Source organism: Corapipo altera, unplaced genomic scaffold (genome assembly GCF_003945725.1).
Source record: "Corapipo altera isolate COAL_440 unplaced genomic scaffold, ASM394572v1 1b, whole genome shotgun sequence".
NCBI lineage: Eukaryota > Metazoa > Chordata > Aves > Passeriformes > Pipridae > Corapipo > Corapipo altera.
The window spans coordinates 2339064-2359600 of NW_020884881.1; the positions used below are offsets into that span (position 1 = coordinate 2339064).

Here is a 20537-nt window from a genome sequence, read left to right on the forward strand (position 1 = left end):
TATATTCAGTTATTTAGATGCAAGACTTATTCTAATGTTAGCTACATACTTTCATGATTTATTCTTCTGTCACAGAAAATAAACAGATGAATAAAAATGACAAATTTTCTGAAGCACAATACCAGCTGTATAGATGATCATCATCATGGTTGGGCTTCGGGAACGAAGATTAGGGAAAGGTCTCTACCCAGGTTTGACACAAGCACTTTGGTGGCTAAAAAAGCCAATATGAGACAGGCATGTCCAATTGCAAAAGACACAACAGAAAGACTCCTTAGGTGGTAAATTCTGCAGGACATGATTCTTTCTGTGTTGTCTTTTCTCCTCGAGAGTGATCCTGCATGCGTTCTCAAAGGAAGCAGCAGCGTTATAGATGGTGTGTCTCCAGACCTCCTGATTGGAGGCCACAATAGACCAGTTATGATGATCAATATGGCCAAGGCTGAGATGTTATTTCAGGGAGTCCTTGTATCTCTTCGGGGCTCCTCTCTTGCTGCAGCTGGTGGCAAGTTCACCATAAAACGGTGAACTTAGGGAGGTGGTGGTCCTTCATCCTTGAGACATGCCCTACCCAGTGCAGCTCTGTTCTCAGCAACATGGCCTCAATACTTGTGACTGCTGCTTGCTCTAGAACAGATGTATTGGTTACATAATCTGACCAGTGGATGTTTAGGATTGTACGGAGGCAGCGTTGATAGAAACATTCTAGGAGTCGCAGGTGGTGGTGGTAGATGACCCATGATTCAGATCCATATAAGAGAGTAGACAGCACTATGGCTCTGTAAACACTAATCTTGGTACTTCAAGTGTTTATTTCGCCAAACTCTTTTATGAAGCTTTCCGAAGGCACTATATGTCTTTGCTAACCTGTTGTCTATCTCTCTGTCAATCTTACCATCCAAGGAGATGAAGCTACCTAGGTAATTAAATTGTTGGACTGATTTGAGCACTGGTTTGCCAGTGGTAATATCGGGATGATGGAAGACTTCCTGAGGTGCTGGTTGATAGAGAACTTCTGTTTTCTTTAAACTGACTTCCAGCCCAAAGAGCTCAGTAGCGTCTGCAAAGCAGGATGTTAAACACTGCAGAGCTGCTTCTGTGTGAGCAACAAGGGTGGTGTCATCAGCATAAAGCAGCTCCCAGACAAGATGGTTTAAGGTCTTGGTGTGGGCCTTCAGTCTCCTCAGGTTGAAAAGGCTTCCATCAGTACGGTATCAAATGTAGGTGCCGTCCTGATCTTTGAGGTCTGCTGTGACCCTTTGGAGCATCATGCTGAAAAAGATTGTGAATAGGGTTGGTGCAAGAACGCAGCCTTGTTTTACACCATTAGTTACTAGAAAGGGCTCAGAAAGTGCATTGCCATGTCTGACTTGGCCATGTTGATCCTCATGGAGTGAGATGATCATTTTGAGGAACTTGGGGGGACAACTTAAGCATTCCAAAATCTGCCATAGACCTTTCCTGCTCACAGTATCGAAAGCCTTGGTGAGGTCAACAAAGGTTACATAGAGACCTTTGTTCTGTTCCTTACACTTCTCTTGCAGTTGTCTGAGAAAAATCACCATGTCTGTGGTACTCCTGTTGGCTCTGAAACCACACTGGCTTTCAGGTAGAATTCCTTCTGCTATAGTGGGTATTTGTTCAAGAGTATTCTTGCTACGATTTTGCCGGCAATGGAGAGCAGAGTAATACCACGGTAATTTGAACAGTCTGATTTAATTCCTTTCTTCTTATATAGGGTGATGATCACTGCATCTCGAAGGTCTGATGGTAGTTCACCTCATTCCCAACAGTGTAGCAAGAACTCCTGAAATTTAGCATGGAGTGCAAGGCTCCCATGTTTCCAGACTTCAGGTGGAATTCCATCAACCCCAGCTGCCTTGCTGTATGGTCTTAAGGGTTTCTCCTAAAGTGGGAGCAGTATCCAATTCGTACTTCACCGGTTGTTGTGTGATGGACTGAATGGTTGTGTCTTGGACTACACGGTTGGTACTGAAAAGGTCTGAAAGTGTTCAGACCATCGATTCAGAATGGAGGTTTTATCTGTAAGAAGTGTTTGACTATCAGAGCTGAGTAGAGGACTTTGAGCTTGGTATGTAGGCCCGTATGCTGTTTTCAGGGTTTCATAGAAACCTCTGTGATCACCCGTGTCTGCTCACAATTGTGTTTTTTCAGCTAGACTGATCCACCACTTATTCTGTATGTCACGGAGTTTCTGTTGGAGTTTGTTGCATGTAATGAGAAAGGCTGTTTTTCTTACATAAACACATCATAGCTACAGCATGCTACTACACAATTTGAGGAAGAAATATCTGTAAAAACCAGAGTAGAAGTATCTATAAAGGATATCTAACTGACAATTATTCACTAAAACTTATAATTTCATGTGTCTTCATTGAGAGGAAACTTCAGGAGAAAGAAGGATACAGTGGGAAAAGCATTATATTTTAAAAGCATCTCCTTTATAGAACAGCAAGGTAAAAGTTACTCTACCATCTTAATACTGTTTTGCTTTCAATAAATACAGATGTTTTCACAGAAACTAATGAAAACATCCACTGTATTCCCTCTGATTCACTAGCAATCAAAAGCGCTACCTAATTTGCAATATGATGATTTGGAGTATTATCAATCATCCACAAAGATTATTTGGGTTTAATATATTTTGTCTAGTGAGAGAAGGAAACAGCTTTGCCACAGCACATCATCATCTGTCAGAACTACCATCAACACATGCTAAGTAAGTTTAATGAATGTAGAAACAGATGGAAATGGACTGTACCACAATTTTTGCAATTCCTTCTTCATTGTTACTGCACCAGCACCTGCACACACCGATGAAAACCAACATTGAGCATCCCAAGCCCTAATAAACTTTAAGAAATAATACCCTGTCAGTCCCCAGGAGACTGAGCCCTGTATGTCTGCTTGCCCTGGTCCCTGTGAGCAGGGGGTGTGCCGCAGAGTGGGGGGTGGTGGGACAAGAGCAGGACCCTGGCACAAGGCTGGGAGCAGAAGCAGCTGCTATGGAGCAGTTTGCCCATCCATTCACATCTCCACAACTCCACACACTGGACAGAGCTTGCCTGTGAGTTTGAACAACCAGTTGCATCCAACATGTGAGATCATGGAGGTGAAAAAAGAGGGAAACAACATCTTAACACATCCATTTCCAGTGAAAGTTGGTGAGACGCATTTTAGAAAAATTCCTTCCTGTTAGATTTGTGGTCAATGTGGTTAGCATGGTGTGGTTTCAATAGTATGAGTAGCCATCAATCTAATCGTATTTCAGAGAACTCCCTTAAGTACACATGTATGAGGCAGAAATAATGGGGCTGAAAAACTACAGGCTTAATGAAAAATTTAGCAGTCTAAGGGGAGATAGAAAAAGGCAGATTGGAATGGAACTAAAATCGAAGCAAATTCTTCGGTAGCTTTTAGTAAGTACTACATAACTGCTATGTTAGTACTAACATTCATGCAAAATCTGTGTATCAGTTTTTGAGTTCATTTAATAAACACTAACTTTACAGAAAAATGTAGCAATTATGATGATCTGGAATGTATTTCTTAGTAGTTATGTTAAGGATCTAACTATAGGGTTTTCCAGAAATTAATGTTCAATATTAACCTTAAACTCATGTAACCTTTTTTTTTTTTCCACACCTTTCAACAGACAGATATCAGGTTAGTCAAGGGAAATAACACTGCCACATAGTCTGCAACACACAGTTTCTGTTGGTAGGGTTTTTTCTATTTGGTCAAAATAATTAAATAAATTAATTCCTACCAAGTAGTTATAGATCCTAAATGGTAGTTTTGTTAAAGTGTTTTAACAACTGTGGCTGAAAATGGGGAGTTATCATATGTGTTATCGTGGGCAGCACTCAGATATTTATTGCAAAATAGTTTCAACAGGAGAATAATTTGTAAATATTTGCTACACTGTCTTTGTTACTCTTCATAAGGAACCTCTCACATAGAAAACCAGAGATGTCTGAAATCTGCTTTTTGTGGTATGATTGAAGTTACTGCATAAAATCCCTTTCTTGGATCTAGTCATCAATTCACACTCTTGCCCTTCTCATCAACCACTAGCAAAACAACACTTGGTATTGTACATTTACAGATCTACCCAAATGGCTAACATAACTCAAATAAGACCTGTGAATATTGCATAGCTAATAAGGAAACAGATTAATTTCATTTTGCTTTTCTCATTACTCTCTTCATGTGAAGAACATCTTCTGACAGAGAGAACTGCCTTGGAACCAAAAACTTCTTAAGTTAAAACTTGATGCTTGTCTGTCATATAAATATTGCATATTATATTCTCTGAATTCTATTGGGATGGTGATTTTCAAACCAAATATACTTCCATGCACAGGTGGGACTTAACATTCCCCAAACTTGCAGAACACATTAAGACAGCAATTTGAAACATCATCTAAGATTGTGTATGTTATGTCTTTTATTTCTTTTTCTATGAAGTAATAAGGGACAATAAAAATCCTAGTTATTTATACGGAAAAGCACCAAATTCTCCCTTTATATTTAAGAAGTATTTTTATTGCAGTAGTTCATCATCCTAGTGTTTTAACTAGATCAGAATTGGTTAGAATTCAAACTTCTCTTTTACTAAATACTTTTCCATGCTCTTATATTATTTCAAATACCTGGGCAATATACATGCCCCATCATTTTGCTTGATACCTTTTTTTGAAGGATGAGTATTATTTCCCTGCCTAACTTATTAATCAGTCTGAGGAATAACAGATATATAATGATTCTAAAATATCATTGGAAGGAACAGGTAACTACACATCCATCCATCTAACTTTAATATATAAAGAATTTGTTTTGGGTTATTGTGCTATCTTTTACTGTCTTCTCAAGAGCAAAGCAGAAGAACTTTCTTCTGCCAACTAACAGAGAAAAAATGAATATTTTTAAACATTTTAAAATAATGTAATACTCAAATGAGTATTCTTCACTGTCAGTATTATAATCAAACCAGTAGAATCAGAGAATCCTTTAGATTAGAAGAGACCTTTAAGATCAAGTCCAGCCATTAACCCAGCACTGCAAAGTCCACCTCTAAACCATGTCCCTAGGTTCCACATGTACATGTCTTTTAAATACCTCCAGGTATGGTAATTCAACCACTTCCCTGGGAAGCCTGTTGCAATGTTTGACTACTCTTTCAGGGAATAAATTTTTCCTAATATCCAATGTAAACCTCCCCTGGCCCAACCTGAGGCCTTTTCCATTCATCCTGTCACTTGTTTCTTTCAGGCAGTTGTAGAGAGCAATAAGGTCCCCTCTGAGCCTCATTTTCTCTAGACTAATTAACCCAGTTCCCTCAACTCCTCTTCTTCATACTTGAGCTTGGGACCCTTCACCAGCTCCTTTGCCCTTCTCTGGACATACTCCAGCACCTCAACATGTTTCTTGGAGTATTTAAAAGTAGAAAGTTGTAGAAAGTGATAACTACCTGAAAAGAAGTTGTAGATAGGTTGAGGTCAGTTTTTTCTCACTGGTAAGAAGTGACAGGACAAGAGGAAATTACATGGCACATGCAGACATGGTTTAGTAGTAGACCTGGCAGTGTTAGATTAATGGTGACATTCAATGATCTGAGAGGTTTATTCCAACTTTAGTGATTCTATGATTCTATGATCTGCAACCTTACCAGTGCCATGTACTGGAGGACAATCACTGCCTTGGTTCTGCTGGCCACACTATTTCTGACACAACCCAGGATGCCATCGGCCTTCTAAGCCACCTGGGGACACTGCTGGCTCATGTTCAGCTGGGTTTTGACCAGCACAGCCAGATCCTTTTCCTCTGGGCCACTTTTCAACCACTCTGCCCCAAACCTGTAGCTCTGCATGGGGTTGTTGAGACCTAAGATCAGAATCAGCACTTCACCTTGTTTATCAATCACAATTGGTCTTGGCCCATGGATCCAGCCTTTCCAGAACCCTCTCCAGAGCCTTCCTATCCTCCAGCAGATCAACACTCCTGCTCAACTTGGGCCTCATCTGCAAACTGACTGAGGGTGCCCTCAAGCCCCTCATCCAACTCATTAATAAAGACATTAAACAGAATTGGCCCCAGTACTGAGTACTGGGGTGACCAACCCCAGAATGTAACTCCATTCACCACCACTCCCTGGGCCTGGCCATCCAGCCAGTTTTTTACCCAGTGAACAGTGCACCCATCCAAGCCTTAAGGAGCCAGTTTCTCCAGAAGAATACTGCGGAAAATGGTGTACTTACATTTAGATGAAGTTGGTTACTCCACTGACCAATTACTTTGTATTCTGTACTTTTGTTGGTGATTTGATACTGAAAAATATCATAGCGCCCAGGAGCATCTCCATTTTCATTGAAGACAACAGGTGTTCCAGCACTCCCTGAAAAAAATTAAAAAGCAATTAGGACACATACCTTTAGAGTAATTAAAAAAAAAATGTTACAGAAAAAATAATAATTAGAGATTGACCAGGTTCTTCATAGTGCAAATCTAGTATGATAATAAATTAAAAAAAAATCACAAAGAGAAAATGTTTATCATCAAAAATCTACCCTATCTATGATTCCATGAAAATAATTTTAAAATACGATCTTTTGCAATATTTTTTTCTGGTTGAAAGGTTGGATTTTTGTGTGTGTGTGTATTACAGAACATTAGGAAATTCTGAGATAAAACAGAAGTGCAGAAATTCCTTTTGACATGCAGAAAGGCATATTTGCACTTTAGGATGTGTATACATGCAGTAGGCACAAAATAGCAATCTTGTAACAAACTACACTAAAAATTTCCCTGTTAAGTATGAAAATAAAATTAATATCATCAGTTTAGGGGACCTTGAGATGCAAGTGTTTAAACTGAGTCACAGTAATATGGTAAGTTTCTAGCACTGACCACCTGTGTAAAAGTGTTTTATCAAAATGAATTAAGGACAGCAACTATGCTTGTTTCTCTCTCCTCTATACATGACACTGCCTGACAGAAAGGGACATTACTGAAGCTGTCAAAAGTTATAAAAAAGTACTCTGTTCTTAGTTCGATCAATGAAACATTCAAAGACTGAAAACAACATATCTACCTTGGCAACCAAGCCAGCTAAATTAGAACATATTTTGATGAATTCCCTCAAGGTGACATCAAGGATCTGCTCTCCGATAGAGATTTTCAAAAACTACACAATGTCATTTTCACCCATTCCTCAAATTCATAAATATAGGTGAATCATATTTATAGTTTAGGTCCAATAAAGAAAAACTCAAGTATGTTAAAGTTCTATTTCAGTGACTGGAGATTAAATCTTTACTGAGGGAAAAACCCAAACCACCAAAAAATGCACTCCACAATGTTTTCATATTTCCCCACGGAAACAACCATGAAAGGATTATCCAGTTAATAGTAAATTGATACAGTATAACACATGCTAATGTAGCACCTAGAGGCACTGAGTCTACTGTGAGTAATTTCCAGAGAATGCAAAAAAAAACCACCTCAGAATTCTAGATACATATCAAGTAGAAGCTAGCTAGTAGAAGTGGGAACAGCATTCTACACACACCAAAATTTCAGCATAAGTACTTCTTGTCTGTCTGTCTGTCTCTCTCTCTGTTCTCTTGTTTTGTATAGCAGCTTTTATATAAAACCGATATCCAGTGAAATAAACAGTGTTTTGAGAGTGATAAGTGGTGTATTAAATGCAGTGCCAATTTCACAGTTCTGCCACCAAAAGTCTGGCTGCAAAAATTCGACGTGAGCACCCATGGAAGAAGAGTATCAAAAAATTATGTGTGATAAAGACTTAAGACCTTATGAAGAGAGAAGAGACTCAACAGAAAATTTTGGAAAGTTCTTCATGCTTTGTTCCCAATTCTTTTGACAGAATGAAGGGCAAGAAAAATACCAGTCTACAATCTCCCAAGCAATGAAATTATGGTAGTTATGGAGGTAACCTTCAAAATATTACTCTTGAATAATGATGGAATTAATTTTTCCACTCAGCAGCCTTTAAAGAACAGTTTATTTTACAAATGGATAGGAAATGTCCTTTGTATCAGTTAAGACCAATGGGAACTTAAAACACTATTATTGCTCAACAATAACAGTGTGATCTGTTTTCAGAAATATCATCTTTTTTGGGGTTTAGTTTGGGTTGGATTGTGGTTTTTCAATACAAAAACATAGTTAATAACTTATTTTGATATCTGTTTCTAAAGTCTCTCTTTGCTAAGTAAAGGACATATTTACTTACTGTAGATATAACCTGGTACTGAAACACATTCACTCTCCTCCTTCCCAGGTTACAGCCAGCAGCATTAAACAGCTCTGCGTCTCTGGCTGTTAAATTAGCGAAACATTTCTGAAGCAATGTATCTGTGACCTCAGCTGTTTATGGGGCTTTCAAAATGCAGGTTAAACTAACGAGAAATTATTTAGTAAAGAAAAAAAATGTAAAATGCATGAGGTTTTTTATTCAGAATCAAGGATGTAATGGACCCTCTTGAATTTTCAATGCCTTTCACAGATATCAAGGGGTACCTTTTCTGATGAACTGTTTTATGACAGGTCCTTTGTGCATTGGACTTGAAAATTCACATTCTTCTAAAGAAATCTTTGAACATGTACCTTGATGTTCGTTCTTGAGATGCTGTTCAGCAACTACCTTATCCTGCATGTGCCTACTTCGTCAAGTTATATTTCACATGATTCTAAAACATCTTTGCTCCTACTGCAAACTGCAATATTAGTTCCCTGTGAGGTTACAGCATGCACTTGCCCAGATGCCTTCTGGTAAAGCTGTTCCCTTTACATTTCAGAAAGTGGAAAAGGAGTGGATTGACTCGAAAATCACAAGTTCATGTGCAGTAGTGGTCAACTGCATATAAAAGTGATTAATCTATAAAGGTTCTTAAATTAAGAACAGTGGTGAACCTTATTTAAAAAAAAATATATTAAATTAAATAAACACCCTTGGATTTTTCTTCTAAGAAAATCTCTAAAAAAATTATTTATTGTGGAGAACTGCTACTTCAGTGCTTTGACAAAAAAGTGTAGAAAAGTGCAGAAAAGTACTTCTACTGATAAGTCTCACAACTGCCATTTACAGAATATTCTAACTCTAGTGGACCTGATTTAAGTATGAAGTTTGATAAAAATCCTTTATTTCATCAGATTTGGATGGATATTAATTTCTTTTTTTATAACTGAAATTAAAATTACTTTAGCTGGTTCTTCATCCTTTGAGCTGCCCCACATAGGTTACTTTATCTGTTACGAATTTAATGAAATAAACATGGATTCAAGGGTATGTTTAGGTGAACGGAAGTCAAGTAGTTTATTGTACACTATAATACAGTTAGTATTGTGTATCAAAGACTTCAGAACACACCATCTGCTAGAATCTGGCTTTACTAAAAGACTCCTCAGATTTATATTATTTCATTATTTCATACAATTATTTTCAAATACTAGAATTAGGGGTTCCGATTTTTTTTTTAATGATAATTTCATTTTAATTAGTTATTAAAAGGAAAAAGTACTATGGAGCTGTACATGGAATAATTGTTCTCAGGCAGTAGAAAGAGGGAGAATAACGAATTTGAACTTTCAGTACCAAGAGTTCCCAGAGAAGAAGAATATATTTGTAAAATTAAACAAGAAATTCATCACTGATAAATATTTCAATGAGACAAACTAAGTAGAAGGTTGAAATGGAATAAATGGGAAGAGTAAATACAAGCTGTTATAACATTTAGTGCTTGAAAAAAACCCACAGAAAACTATAAACAACTAATCAGAACTAACAAAAGTTAATTTGTCATTGTCAGGCTGTCAGACAGAAGAAGAATACACACTGCATCACGCTATGTAAGGCTTGTGATAAATGAAGCCCTTATCTTCTCAATCTCCACACAGCACACATTTTCAAACAATGAGCAATGTGGTTAGTAAAATAATAAACAATGATTGTCTTACACCTATTCAAACTCTGAAAAGACTGTTCTTCACGCTTACCCTACATGTCTCAATTCAAGATTAGGACCATAAAACAGTTGTTGTAAACGCAGGCCCTTACTGACATTTTAAATATCATAAGATATTGGAGACATCCACGCAGATATGCAGAATATGCGTATGACAGAGAATCTGTGCTTTTTGAAGGCAGCAGCTGGAGGCCAGATGGGTGCCCTGGAGTATCTTAAATGGCATTCCATGCCCACATTTAGGCAATTTATCTTACCACAGGGCAGAGTCTAGCTGTTCATGTACGAATGAAACAGAATGAAAGAGAAACTAGGTGCTACGAGAAATGAATTATATACAGATTTGGGGCATATGTAATGTAAATTATGGTGGTACTCCCTACAAGGCTTATAGAGAAAGTAAAAAATTTGGTATTAAAAAAAACTGATATAAATCGATTCCAGGTCAGGCAGTACAACTTTATATTATTGAAGGTGCTGGACAAGAAGCTGTGATTCTGTGGAGAAGGGTATAATTTATTTGATGTCTTGATCTTCAGCACAATGAATAATTAAAATTATGTATTTCTGTGAAAGGAACAGTTTATTCCACCTTTGTATGGGAACATCAGTTAGGGCAGGTAGCACGAATAACAAGTAGTGCTTTTTTCCCTACAGAATGTATTAGAACTTCTTGCCACAGCAAGCACAGAGACACAGCGTCTCATAAAACTTACCATAAAATGAATAAAATTCAGAGATGAGACTCACTGGATATTAAAAGCAGCGATCTAGATGCAAACTCTGATTCATACAGTCCTTCAGCAAGAATATATAGGAGAAAAATTCATTTACATATTCCTTGTTCCCTACATTCTCTCTCCCAGCATCTTCTATTGGCCCTTCTCAGTAAATGTACTACAGTGGTGATTCTTTTTCTTGTTATCCTCTAGCAAATAATACTTGCCCCAGAATATAAAAGAACAGAACTCTAGCTCCTCTCCCTAGAGTACCTTGAGTCTACTATCAGACAATACATACACCTGCAATACAACTCCTTTAAAATTGGTAGACACCAGTCCTGCTAGGGTGACTTAGTACTGGGAACATAGTTTTATATCTCTCATTGTGGGCTCATCCCCGTTCTTCTCTGTTCAGCAGGACTATGCTTCTACCTTCACCTCTCCTCCTAAAGGTGGGGCATTGTGAATGACTTTCCCTACTCCACTGCTAAAAACAGGAAGGGTAGGAGATGTAGATGAGCTACTTCACACGTAGCTACATTAGAACCAGCTACATTAGAACCAAAACCTTGTCAGAAACCTCCATCAGTCCCAGGAAAAGAATGTGATGAAGGAGGTTCTGATGGGGACGAAACTCTTAACGGACAGAAAATGAGCCCCTTTGCCCCTCCCTTGCCATCTTATCTTTGTTCCTTTCACCTCTGGAAAATGGACAGCTCTGTCCACGCATGACATAGTAGTAGGGAGAGGGTTTTGAGGAATAGAGAGGAGACAGAGAGTGTGAAAAAACCTTTGCTGTTCCCTACATGTAGCCATAAAAGCTCAATACCACTATCATATTTGAAAGAATCCAGACTCTTTTTATTCTGTACTCAGAAAATCTGTAGAGACAGGTTTCATCCTAAAATCTATGGCATACATTGCATTCCAGAGAAGACTGATCCAGTTCTGAAGCTGAAGAAAACAGTAAGTCAAAAAAAGCTAACAGGCTCAGGCAATGGACATTGTATACAATGGGGACAGATAACTCAATGACCTAAAAATCAACATATGGTATAAAATTCAACTGAAAGATAAATACTACTCTAGAAACGTCCTAAAATAGTAACAAGGTGATATGACATTATCTAGTACCATCTAACAGCTTATACTGGAAGTACAAGCTGTATAAGAGTATCAGAGTATAAGACTATAAGAAGGTAGTTATGTTTTGGGGGTAACAACTATAAAAGCGTGTGAATAGATGCATAAAATTTTGTTTGCATGATATTATAGACTGGATAGTATCAAATGTTCTTGGTTATGACTTTTATTATTAAAAAGAAAAAAAAAGCTTACACATATGCTGGGAAGTAAGTGGGAGTGAAAGTGAAAAGAATCTTTTCCATAAAAATAACTGCAAGTAATTTGTTTTAGTATTGCCAAATTGAATACACTTTAAGTAGACACAGATTTCTCTATTGAATCATGGTCACCTGAAGACCCCAGAAACACAATCACACAATACACGCATAGATTAAAAGAGTCTTCGTATCATTTATTCCTATTCTCATGATTCTTCAGGCAAAAAACCTCTTCCAAGAAGCTGTAGCTATATAGTGCCATTCGAAGAGATCAGAAGAGACTGGGGGCATCCAAGATCTTCTGCAGCTTTTAGTTACCTAAAACTAAAATTAATATGTTTAAGAAGCAGAGAACAATTCCATTCTGACTATAAATATGGTCATCAGTTTATCTGAGGGTATATGTGGACACATCAAGACATATTTGAGAACTACATGGTGTGAAGAGGTTGGGTGAACCCTACCGGCATCTGTCATCAGCAGTAGCCGGTCTCCAATGCCTCATGAGATACTGAGGACCATAGTTATTCTATTTTTTCTATTTTTCCTGCTTCAGGTCACCGTTTGGGAAGGTGGGAAGGGAGTTGTGGTGCTTCTCCCATCCTCTTTTTTTTTTTTGGAGGGGGGGGAGGATTTCATTTTGTTAGTCCCAGAAAGATGTGCTTATTTCAGCACTACTGACTTCTGTAACATTTTGTTTTTACATTTCAGGTTAAGAACCTATCAAGCTGACAATTGGTAGAGTGTCTTTCAGATGATATCAGATGATACCAGACTTTTCTCATCAGCTTTTTCTAATTTCAAGGCAGGTTACAGCTGTTCCACTTTGGACCCCAGTCTGAGCATTTACTTCAGTCCAGGATGAAAACATGCCAAGCAAACACATACACACCTCTGTGAACTTCAGAAGTCAAAAGTGCTTCAGATAAAGAAACAACTTTAGTGAATATTAGTAACTCACAAGTGTCTGTACAGTCTCAGAATGAAAGATTTCTTTCCTTTCTACTGCAGAACAATACTGGTACTGAACCATGTGAGAGAAAGATGTGAAACTCAGTGAAAGCCCTGCCCAAGAGGTGGTCGGGCTCATACAAGGAAGACAATCAGATATCCACACAGGAATCAATACAGACTCTGATGTGCAGGAATTAGTTAAACTGCAAGGGATGTCTGCAGAAAAAGGGTGTATCTGAAGAGCCATCTATATTTCCAGGTGTTGTTGGACAGAAGTTTTTGAGAGTTTGTTCAGCTTCTCAAGCAACTCTTCTGTACTAATAGTTTCCTGAGGCCGATGGAAGGCCTTTGAAAGTGCTTCAGCTCAGATGATAATGGCCTGGGGAGCAAGGCAGCATCCTAGTGAGTAAGGTAACAACCATCTTCAGAGTAACTGTTAAAATGGAATCAAAATGGGAAAGGGGGTAAATGGTCCTGCTAATAGGTGTCATCCCTGGTATGAGAACTGCTGTCCCAACTCCAGTAGAGCTTTTATTTGTGATTCTTCTCCTCTGTCTCCAGGCTCTTCTCTTGGAAATCCTAGACCATGGTCACAGTTCTCAGATAGCAAAACATGATCCATCATGCTAATACTGATATGTAAGGACTGTGGTACTTCTTGTCTGAGTTTTCATTATTTTTCCAGAAATGATATATTGCTAGAATAAAAATGAACAGAAAACAAACAAACAAAACCATTGTTCCATAATCATAGTTGAAATAATGGATTGCAGAGAGAATGAAGGAATTAAATAATATCCTATCTAAGGCTTATACAAAGTGTAGTTAGTTTACAAAAAAAAACACCAAACCCCCAACACTCAACGTACAAACCCACAGCCAAAAGCAATCAGCTATGAGAATGTTCTGAAAGCACATACATAATTTAAGATTCCTCAACAAGACACATCTGCGTCCTTAATGCTGTCTCATTGGGATTGTCATTATGTAACAGACATTAGTCCATTAACATTTAGTTAACAGACACCTGAAACATAAATGCCATTTTTTCTCTGTAAGAAGAAGATTCTAAGCTCCACTTAGTATTTTCCTTCATATCCAATTTATTATGACCAATGTATTCTCAGTTACCCATGAGGCTAGTTCATTTTACTGAGCAAGGTCCTATTTGACATTAAGCTATTTGTTGTTTTTCCCTGAGTGCAATAAGCTGTTTGATAGTTAAAATAATTAAGCAGATTAAAAGTATATCAGGGCATTTTCTCATATTTATTTCTATCAGTTGGAAGGGATCAAAACCAACCTTCCTTCCAGTACTTCATCTGAGGCTTACACTCTGATATTTAGAGAGGACTAAGTTCCAAAGTGGAACTGTTAAAACATCCATAACACATTTTGTAGTTAGATTTCTTTTGTACAGTCTACATTGAAAATGAACTAACTCACACAGCCATGCACACATACACGACAGAGTTTCAGGTCATGCTTCAATTACCACAAAAAATTTGGAGAGAGGCATCGAGCAGAAACATCACTGTCTGAATCTCAGCTTTTCCAAAGTATCCAAGGTAAGGTTATTTCAGGCTCATGACCTTGTCATGTTTTGTTCTCTAATGTTTCTAGAATGCAAAACCGTCTAATAGAATTCACAATAAATACTACGTTATTCATTAGAGTACTACCTTGTGCCAGAAAGAGGGGCAAGACTACAAAGTGGTTACCAACAAGTCTGATGTGCTAAAGCAAGGAAAAAAATGTTTGAAATTCCTGAGTCCTTCAGTCCTGCATAGCAATAATTAATATATTGGAATCAAAGGATAAGTAATTTATAGTTTTTTACTAGCTTGTTTCTTTGCAATTACGACAACCATTAGCAAGCAACTGGTGTCCAGTGAAAATTTACTCTGTTGCTATGGTTATTTTAAGATAATTGTAGAGCTATTAGTCTCCAAACACATAAAACTATATTAATGCTATAAAACATTTAAGAAGTAATTTTAGTCTACAGTGTTTTACAAGCAGTTTACAGGTCACAGTCTTACTGAGTAACTTACTTAAATTTGGAAGTAATTTAAGACTTCCCACTTTTAAAGACCCTACTTTAGAGATCATACTTTCAGGAGGTCAGTCCATGGAATCTTTCAGTATAAACTTTTCAGAAACTTATATGCCAATGTTTATACTAGTTTTATATCTTTATGGTTGTTGTGAAGGAGTATAACTGAATTTTTTTCCCTGACTCTTGCCTAGGATACAAGTTTATTCACCTGTTTACATGGATCATGTTAGAAGCTGTCAGTATCTGGGGCAGTAATTTACTTTTATCGAAGAAAAACAAATCTGTATGAGAAGATTTTTCTGAACAGCTAATCTCTCCATCCAAGGAGACTGGTGATGAGTGCATTTCTTTAACACATTTTTACAGGTACAGTTCTATATTAATGTTAGTGAACATAGGCCATATTGTTAATGCAGTAAAGAGTCAGGTTGTGTGTCTAAATCTTGTCTACTGCTATGAGAAATTCACATTCCAAAAAGTAGAAATACTAACCACTAACATTTTAATCTCAAAAAACTTCATTTTGGAGCCCAGATACTAGGTTCATGTAACATGAAAGAATCTCTTTAGCTTGCTTTAAAAAGTTCTGAATTCTCAGGGCCATGGAGAAAAGCTTTCATGTACAGCCAAACTTCTAGTCAAAAAAGCAGATGGTGCAAAAGAAATGCTCCAAGAATATATTTAATCTTAGAATTTTAAGGTTTCTTTGGGAACCCTACTCAAGACATCTAAACTCGTGGTATTGGAACACTTAGTTATAGTAAGTGATATAATGAAAAATTATAACATTAGACGTCCCTCAAATCTTGGCATTATCTTCCCTATGTAACTAAAGTATATAATGATTGAAAGGCATATACTAGTTATTTAATTGGGTTTGCAACTAATTTGCATTGTGGAAAAAACACACAAGTTTTAAAAAAATCAAAAATGCAAAAGAGATATTTTATAAATGCGTTTGGCTCAAAATTTCTAAAATAAATCTTTCTAGTTTATCACTGTACAGTGAGAGTCACATAAAAACATACATCCACCTTTTCTTTCTCTTGTCACAGTTATCAAGGCTTTTAAGATTTAGTGTGCTGGTTTGGTTTAAAGTTCTAAAAGAGATATTATTTGAAAACAAAATAGACACCATTCTTCTCTCAAATTGTACTCAACAGTATTAACAGTAATGATACTGTCCTGCTTGTCACAAATGGGTTGTTTTATCTGATTTAAATATCAATAGTCCTATTGAAAGCTCATGGAGTGCAGGGACCTGTTGAATTGTCAAGAGATGAAGTCACATACTTTGAGCTGGCAAAAGGTGTGCCTGACAAGAGGATTGAACCTAGCAATACTAGGTTGAAAAAGAGACTCACACACCAACAGAAGGAAAAAAAGAAAACAAACAAACACCCAAAAAACAAACAAACAGAAAAGAGCCTCTTGTTCCTGGTGTTACTATTCAGAATATCAAAAAATAAGCTTTTAGGACTGACTTGAAGAAAATGTTAAATGAATTGCCAAATTCATCTGGTTATGCCCAGGTGTCCATAATCTAAGATCATGGCATTTAAAAATAATGCATAATTTAAAGTTTAGTACCTAGATTCAGTGCAGTTATTGGAACTCATACAGCCATAGTTTACCTCAGGTATTTAATGTAAGTAGAGTCTTCCCAGCTGTCTGAAGCCTTGTGAAGTCTCTAATAATAGCCACAGAAAATAGCATTGTGTGCTTACTTGTCATCATGCACAAGTTCAATTTTTTAAATGTCAGTAAATCTAGTGTTTTCGCTGATAATTATGATGCAATATGAAGATTTAACTGCTACTATTAAGTATTTCAAAAACCACATAAAGCCCCTAATTTCCCAATTGTAGCTCTACCTGCTTAAAATAAATTAATCATTCTTGCAGGTGGTTGGAGGAAATGTTCTCATTTGTTATTGCAATAGGTATGTGCAAGATACCTGGCAGACATAAACTGGAAAAGGTCTTGTATAGATTGTCATTTCCTTTAGCAATATCTCTGTAAGAAAGTTGGATTTCTGTACCCTGTAAGAGTAAAAATCAATATTTACCCCTGCAGCCTTTAGAGCAGAACAAATCACTTAAAAAAAAAAAAAAGTAATTTTTTTGGTCCAAATTTTAGTGTTGTTTAAAAGATAATAAAAGCAAAGGATGATAATGGGTATTTCTGCTTACTATGACCCAAGCAAACACAATGGGACACAGCCTGTGCTAAGTATTACAACTTGCACGAGCTTTAGTCAGAGTTACATCTATGTATCTATAGGTAATGTTAAGTCCAAAGTGATAAAGATTTAGGATTTGATGATCTCACTCTGTGAACTGCAGCTAACACTATACATGACCAGTATTTGAAATTTTTAATCCCACTGAATGGTTTCATAAAAAGATGATTTACCAACTAGTTCCCTCCCAAACCCTTACAAAGACAAGACACTGAATGCTGATCTTACAGAAACTGCCAAAGAGTTAAAAAAACTGCTTCAAGGAAGGATTCTATCCCAGAGAAATAATACTGTGTTATTACCACAGCCTGTCAGATTTCAGCTGCTTTCTCTTACAGTAAAAACTCCATTAATTCAGTCCACAGAAACATTGCTTCTTTCCATGCCCATATCACAGACCCTTGGAACAATGGCTTTATCACCCATCAAAATTCCAACAAAATAAGAAAAACCAAACCAGGATTTTTTATTCATGAAAATATTACAAAACCTTTTCAGATTCTTGAACTATTCTATCTCTGCAGTTATCTGAAGTCCTTTCGTTTAAGGAGAAGTTGACATATGAAGTATGTAGTTGCAATCTTAGTAAGTTAAATAAAAAAATAATACACATAAAATCCTTTTTTCTAGAAAGTCATCAGGTCTCTTTGCTGTTTCTACAGTCCAAGAAGTCTTAGGTCATATTTGTAGCTGATTGTCCCCACACATCTAGGCAGGAAAGACTGCAGGAAGGTATCCCTGATCTTCTTCAGAGGAGTTAAAACACCCAAATACTATAGCGCATTGTACCTTAGCAGCACAATGTCCACAACCAACACAGCTTTGTTAGTACCATGTTGGGTCAGGTTCAGCCAGCCCCATGTCCCAGCACTGTATTCTCGTCTGCATTCTGACATCTGAAAGCATCATACGCAGTTCTACTGGGTTTAGAGGTTTTTCTTGCAATCAGTGTGAATTCTCCAGGTGCCAAACTGAGAATTTTCACCTCTCTTGCAGTCAGAATAAATGCGTTCAGGCATCAAGGTTCAGACAGAGTGGTCTCACCTGATGATTATGCAAGACTGTCTCTCATACCTGTCAGATAACGTCTCACATTTTGCCTTCTATTGCTCTTTTTCCACTCTCTTTCTCACTGTGGCATTTTTGTTTGAATATAAAATCCTGTTCTGATCACTGTATTCCTTTCTTGCTCTGCTTTAATTTCTTGTCACTTTTTTCTTTAGGATGGCTCTCTATCAGAACAAAATCAAGTAATGGAGGAGAGTTCAGCTTCATAAAGGGTTCTTAAATAAATACAGGTAATCACCAAAATCATGAGTTGCTTTCTCGAGAAACGTTCTCCAGAAATCCATCCATCTAAACCAGTTTCCACCAGCTGACAGTCTGATGGATTCATTTAAATTAAAAAAAATGGTGTTTCATTGAGCAAAGCAAAGATAATAATTTGTGATAGATCATTCATGACCCAAAAATCTGTCCAGAAAGCAATTGATTCACAGTATCATATTTATAATCTGTGTCCAGATGTTAAAATACTAAAGTAAAGTTAAAAATAAATAACCCAAACCAACCTACCAACCAAAAAAACAAACAAACAAATAAACCAAAAGCCAAACACCTCTCCTATTTTGCAAAAAGTAACTTACAAATGCCTAGTCATTAAGATTTTCTTTACAGATATAATCCAACATATTAAAAAGGCTTCAGACTTTTTATACAGGCTCCCTACAGTTTCAATAAGCTCTATAAAAGAAGAGCCTATTTTGCTTCAATCAAGCTATTCATGGAAGCTAAAATCCACCTGTACACCATCTGCTCCAGGATTGAGAATGTGAAGTAATGAAGAACATCTAGAAGAGCGGGACAATGATTCAAAACACCACAAAGAGAGCATCACAGTATCCATCTAGGTCTATAATGATTATTTCCTAATACAGAGACCTAAATCTAGTCAGTGATGCATGGTAATATACGAAAACACAGTGTTTAACACCTGCAGCAACACGTCTCACCTGTGATATGCTGCAGGTATTAGACTCCCAAATCCTATAAAATTAATCACATTCTGCTTATTTAAATATTCCCCCAGTGTTCATATAGAGTATTTCTTCTGGGTCAAACACATAAGTAAGGAATTTTTGCGATTTGGTTCTGCTGAACAAATTTCACTCTTTGTCTGTAAATTGTCATGTAATGTACATGTTAAGCTACAAAATTAAATGATCTTTTTTAGAATTACTTTATATCGTGGTGAGAAAATAATCTTTAGCAATGTATTTTAACTTTAAAGCTCTTTGAGTCTAATAGCACAACAGAAATAATGTAACCAAATTTGAACTTAGGACATGTTGTTACTAAATTCGTATTTTCTAATATTTCTTGTATTTCTTTAAAAAAAACCCTGTAGTAAATATTTTTAAAGATAAAGAAATACCTATCAAAGACTCTTCATACCAGAACTTAGAAATAGATTTAAACATAGATTTATTTTTATTTAAATAACCATCAACCAAAAATCTTTTTCAATGAAGTGGGGCTTTTCACTGAAAATTTTTAATTTTTTTCAGTAAAATTCTAAGAGGCTTTTGGATTAAAAACAAAAAAGTGTTTTATTAAGATAACATCAATTAATATATGTATATTTAAAGAAAAAGAAATTGAATTAAAACTGGATGCACTACATTAAAAAAAAACCCCAAACACAAAACCAAAAACAAAACAAAAGAAAAAAACCTAACCAAACAAACAAACAAATAAATAAAAAGTGCTAACTGTTCCATTCTACAACAGTAAGATACTTCGTTGTAAAGTTTTGTTCACAATAGAGTAGAATTGTTGAAAATCTCAGAAAAAAAGCAAACAACCCACATCCTTACGTGCTTGAGATTTCTGGCACTGTGCAAAAGGTTGAACTAACCTTGAAGTAAGCAGAATAAACTTTGTAAGCTTTTTTGAACTACACACATCATCTAAACTTTCAGCAATTTACTTATTACCAATTTTAGCACTTTTTGTATCAATTTTTACCCATTTTTGCAAATTAGGCAATTTGTGTAAAATTTTATCAGAAATTAGTGCACATTGGTCTTCACAGGCATGAAACTCCATTTATCTGGCCTCCTAATTGCACCCAAGGAATGCATAATTGAACTGTGAAAGCTGTTTTTTATAACCTATTACATTAACCCACTTCATATTAATAAG

At 36.5% G+C, this 20537-nt stretch overlaps 1 protein-coding gene across 5 annotated transcripts in view; it reads right to left on the bottom strand.

Annotated features, from left to right (window-relative positions):
* GRM8 (glutamate metabotropic receptor 8) overlaps positions 1 to 20537 on the bottom strand; it is a 333772-nt gene that overhangs the window by 65369 nt on the left and 247866 nt on the right. For all 5 annotated transcript variants that reach the window (XM_027639805.1, XM_027639809.1, XM_027639807.1 and 2 more), the window contains exon 8: positions 6282 to 6418. In XM_027639805.1, coding sequence (XP_027495606.1) covers positions 6282 to 6418 — 137 coding nt within the window. The remainder of the gene's footprint in view (positions 1 to 6281; positions 6419 to 20537) is intronic.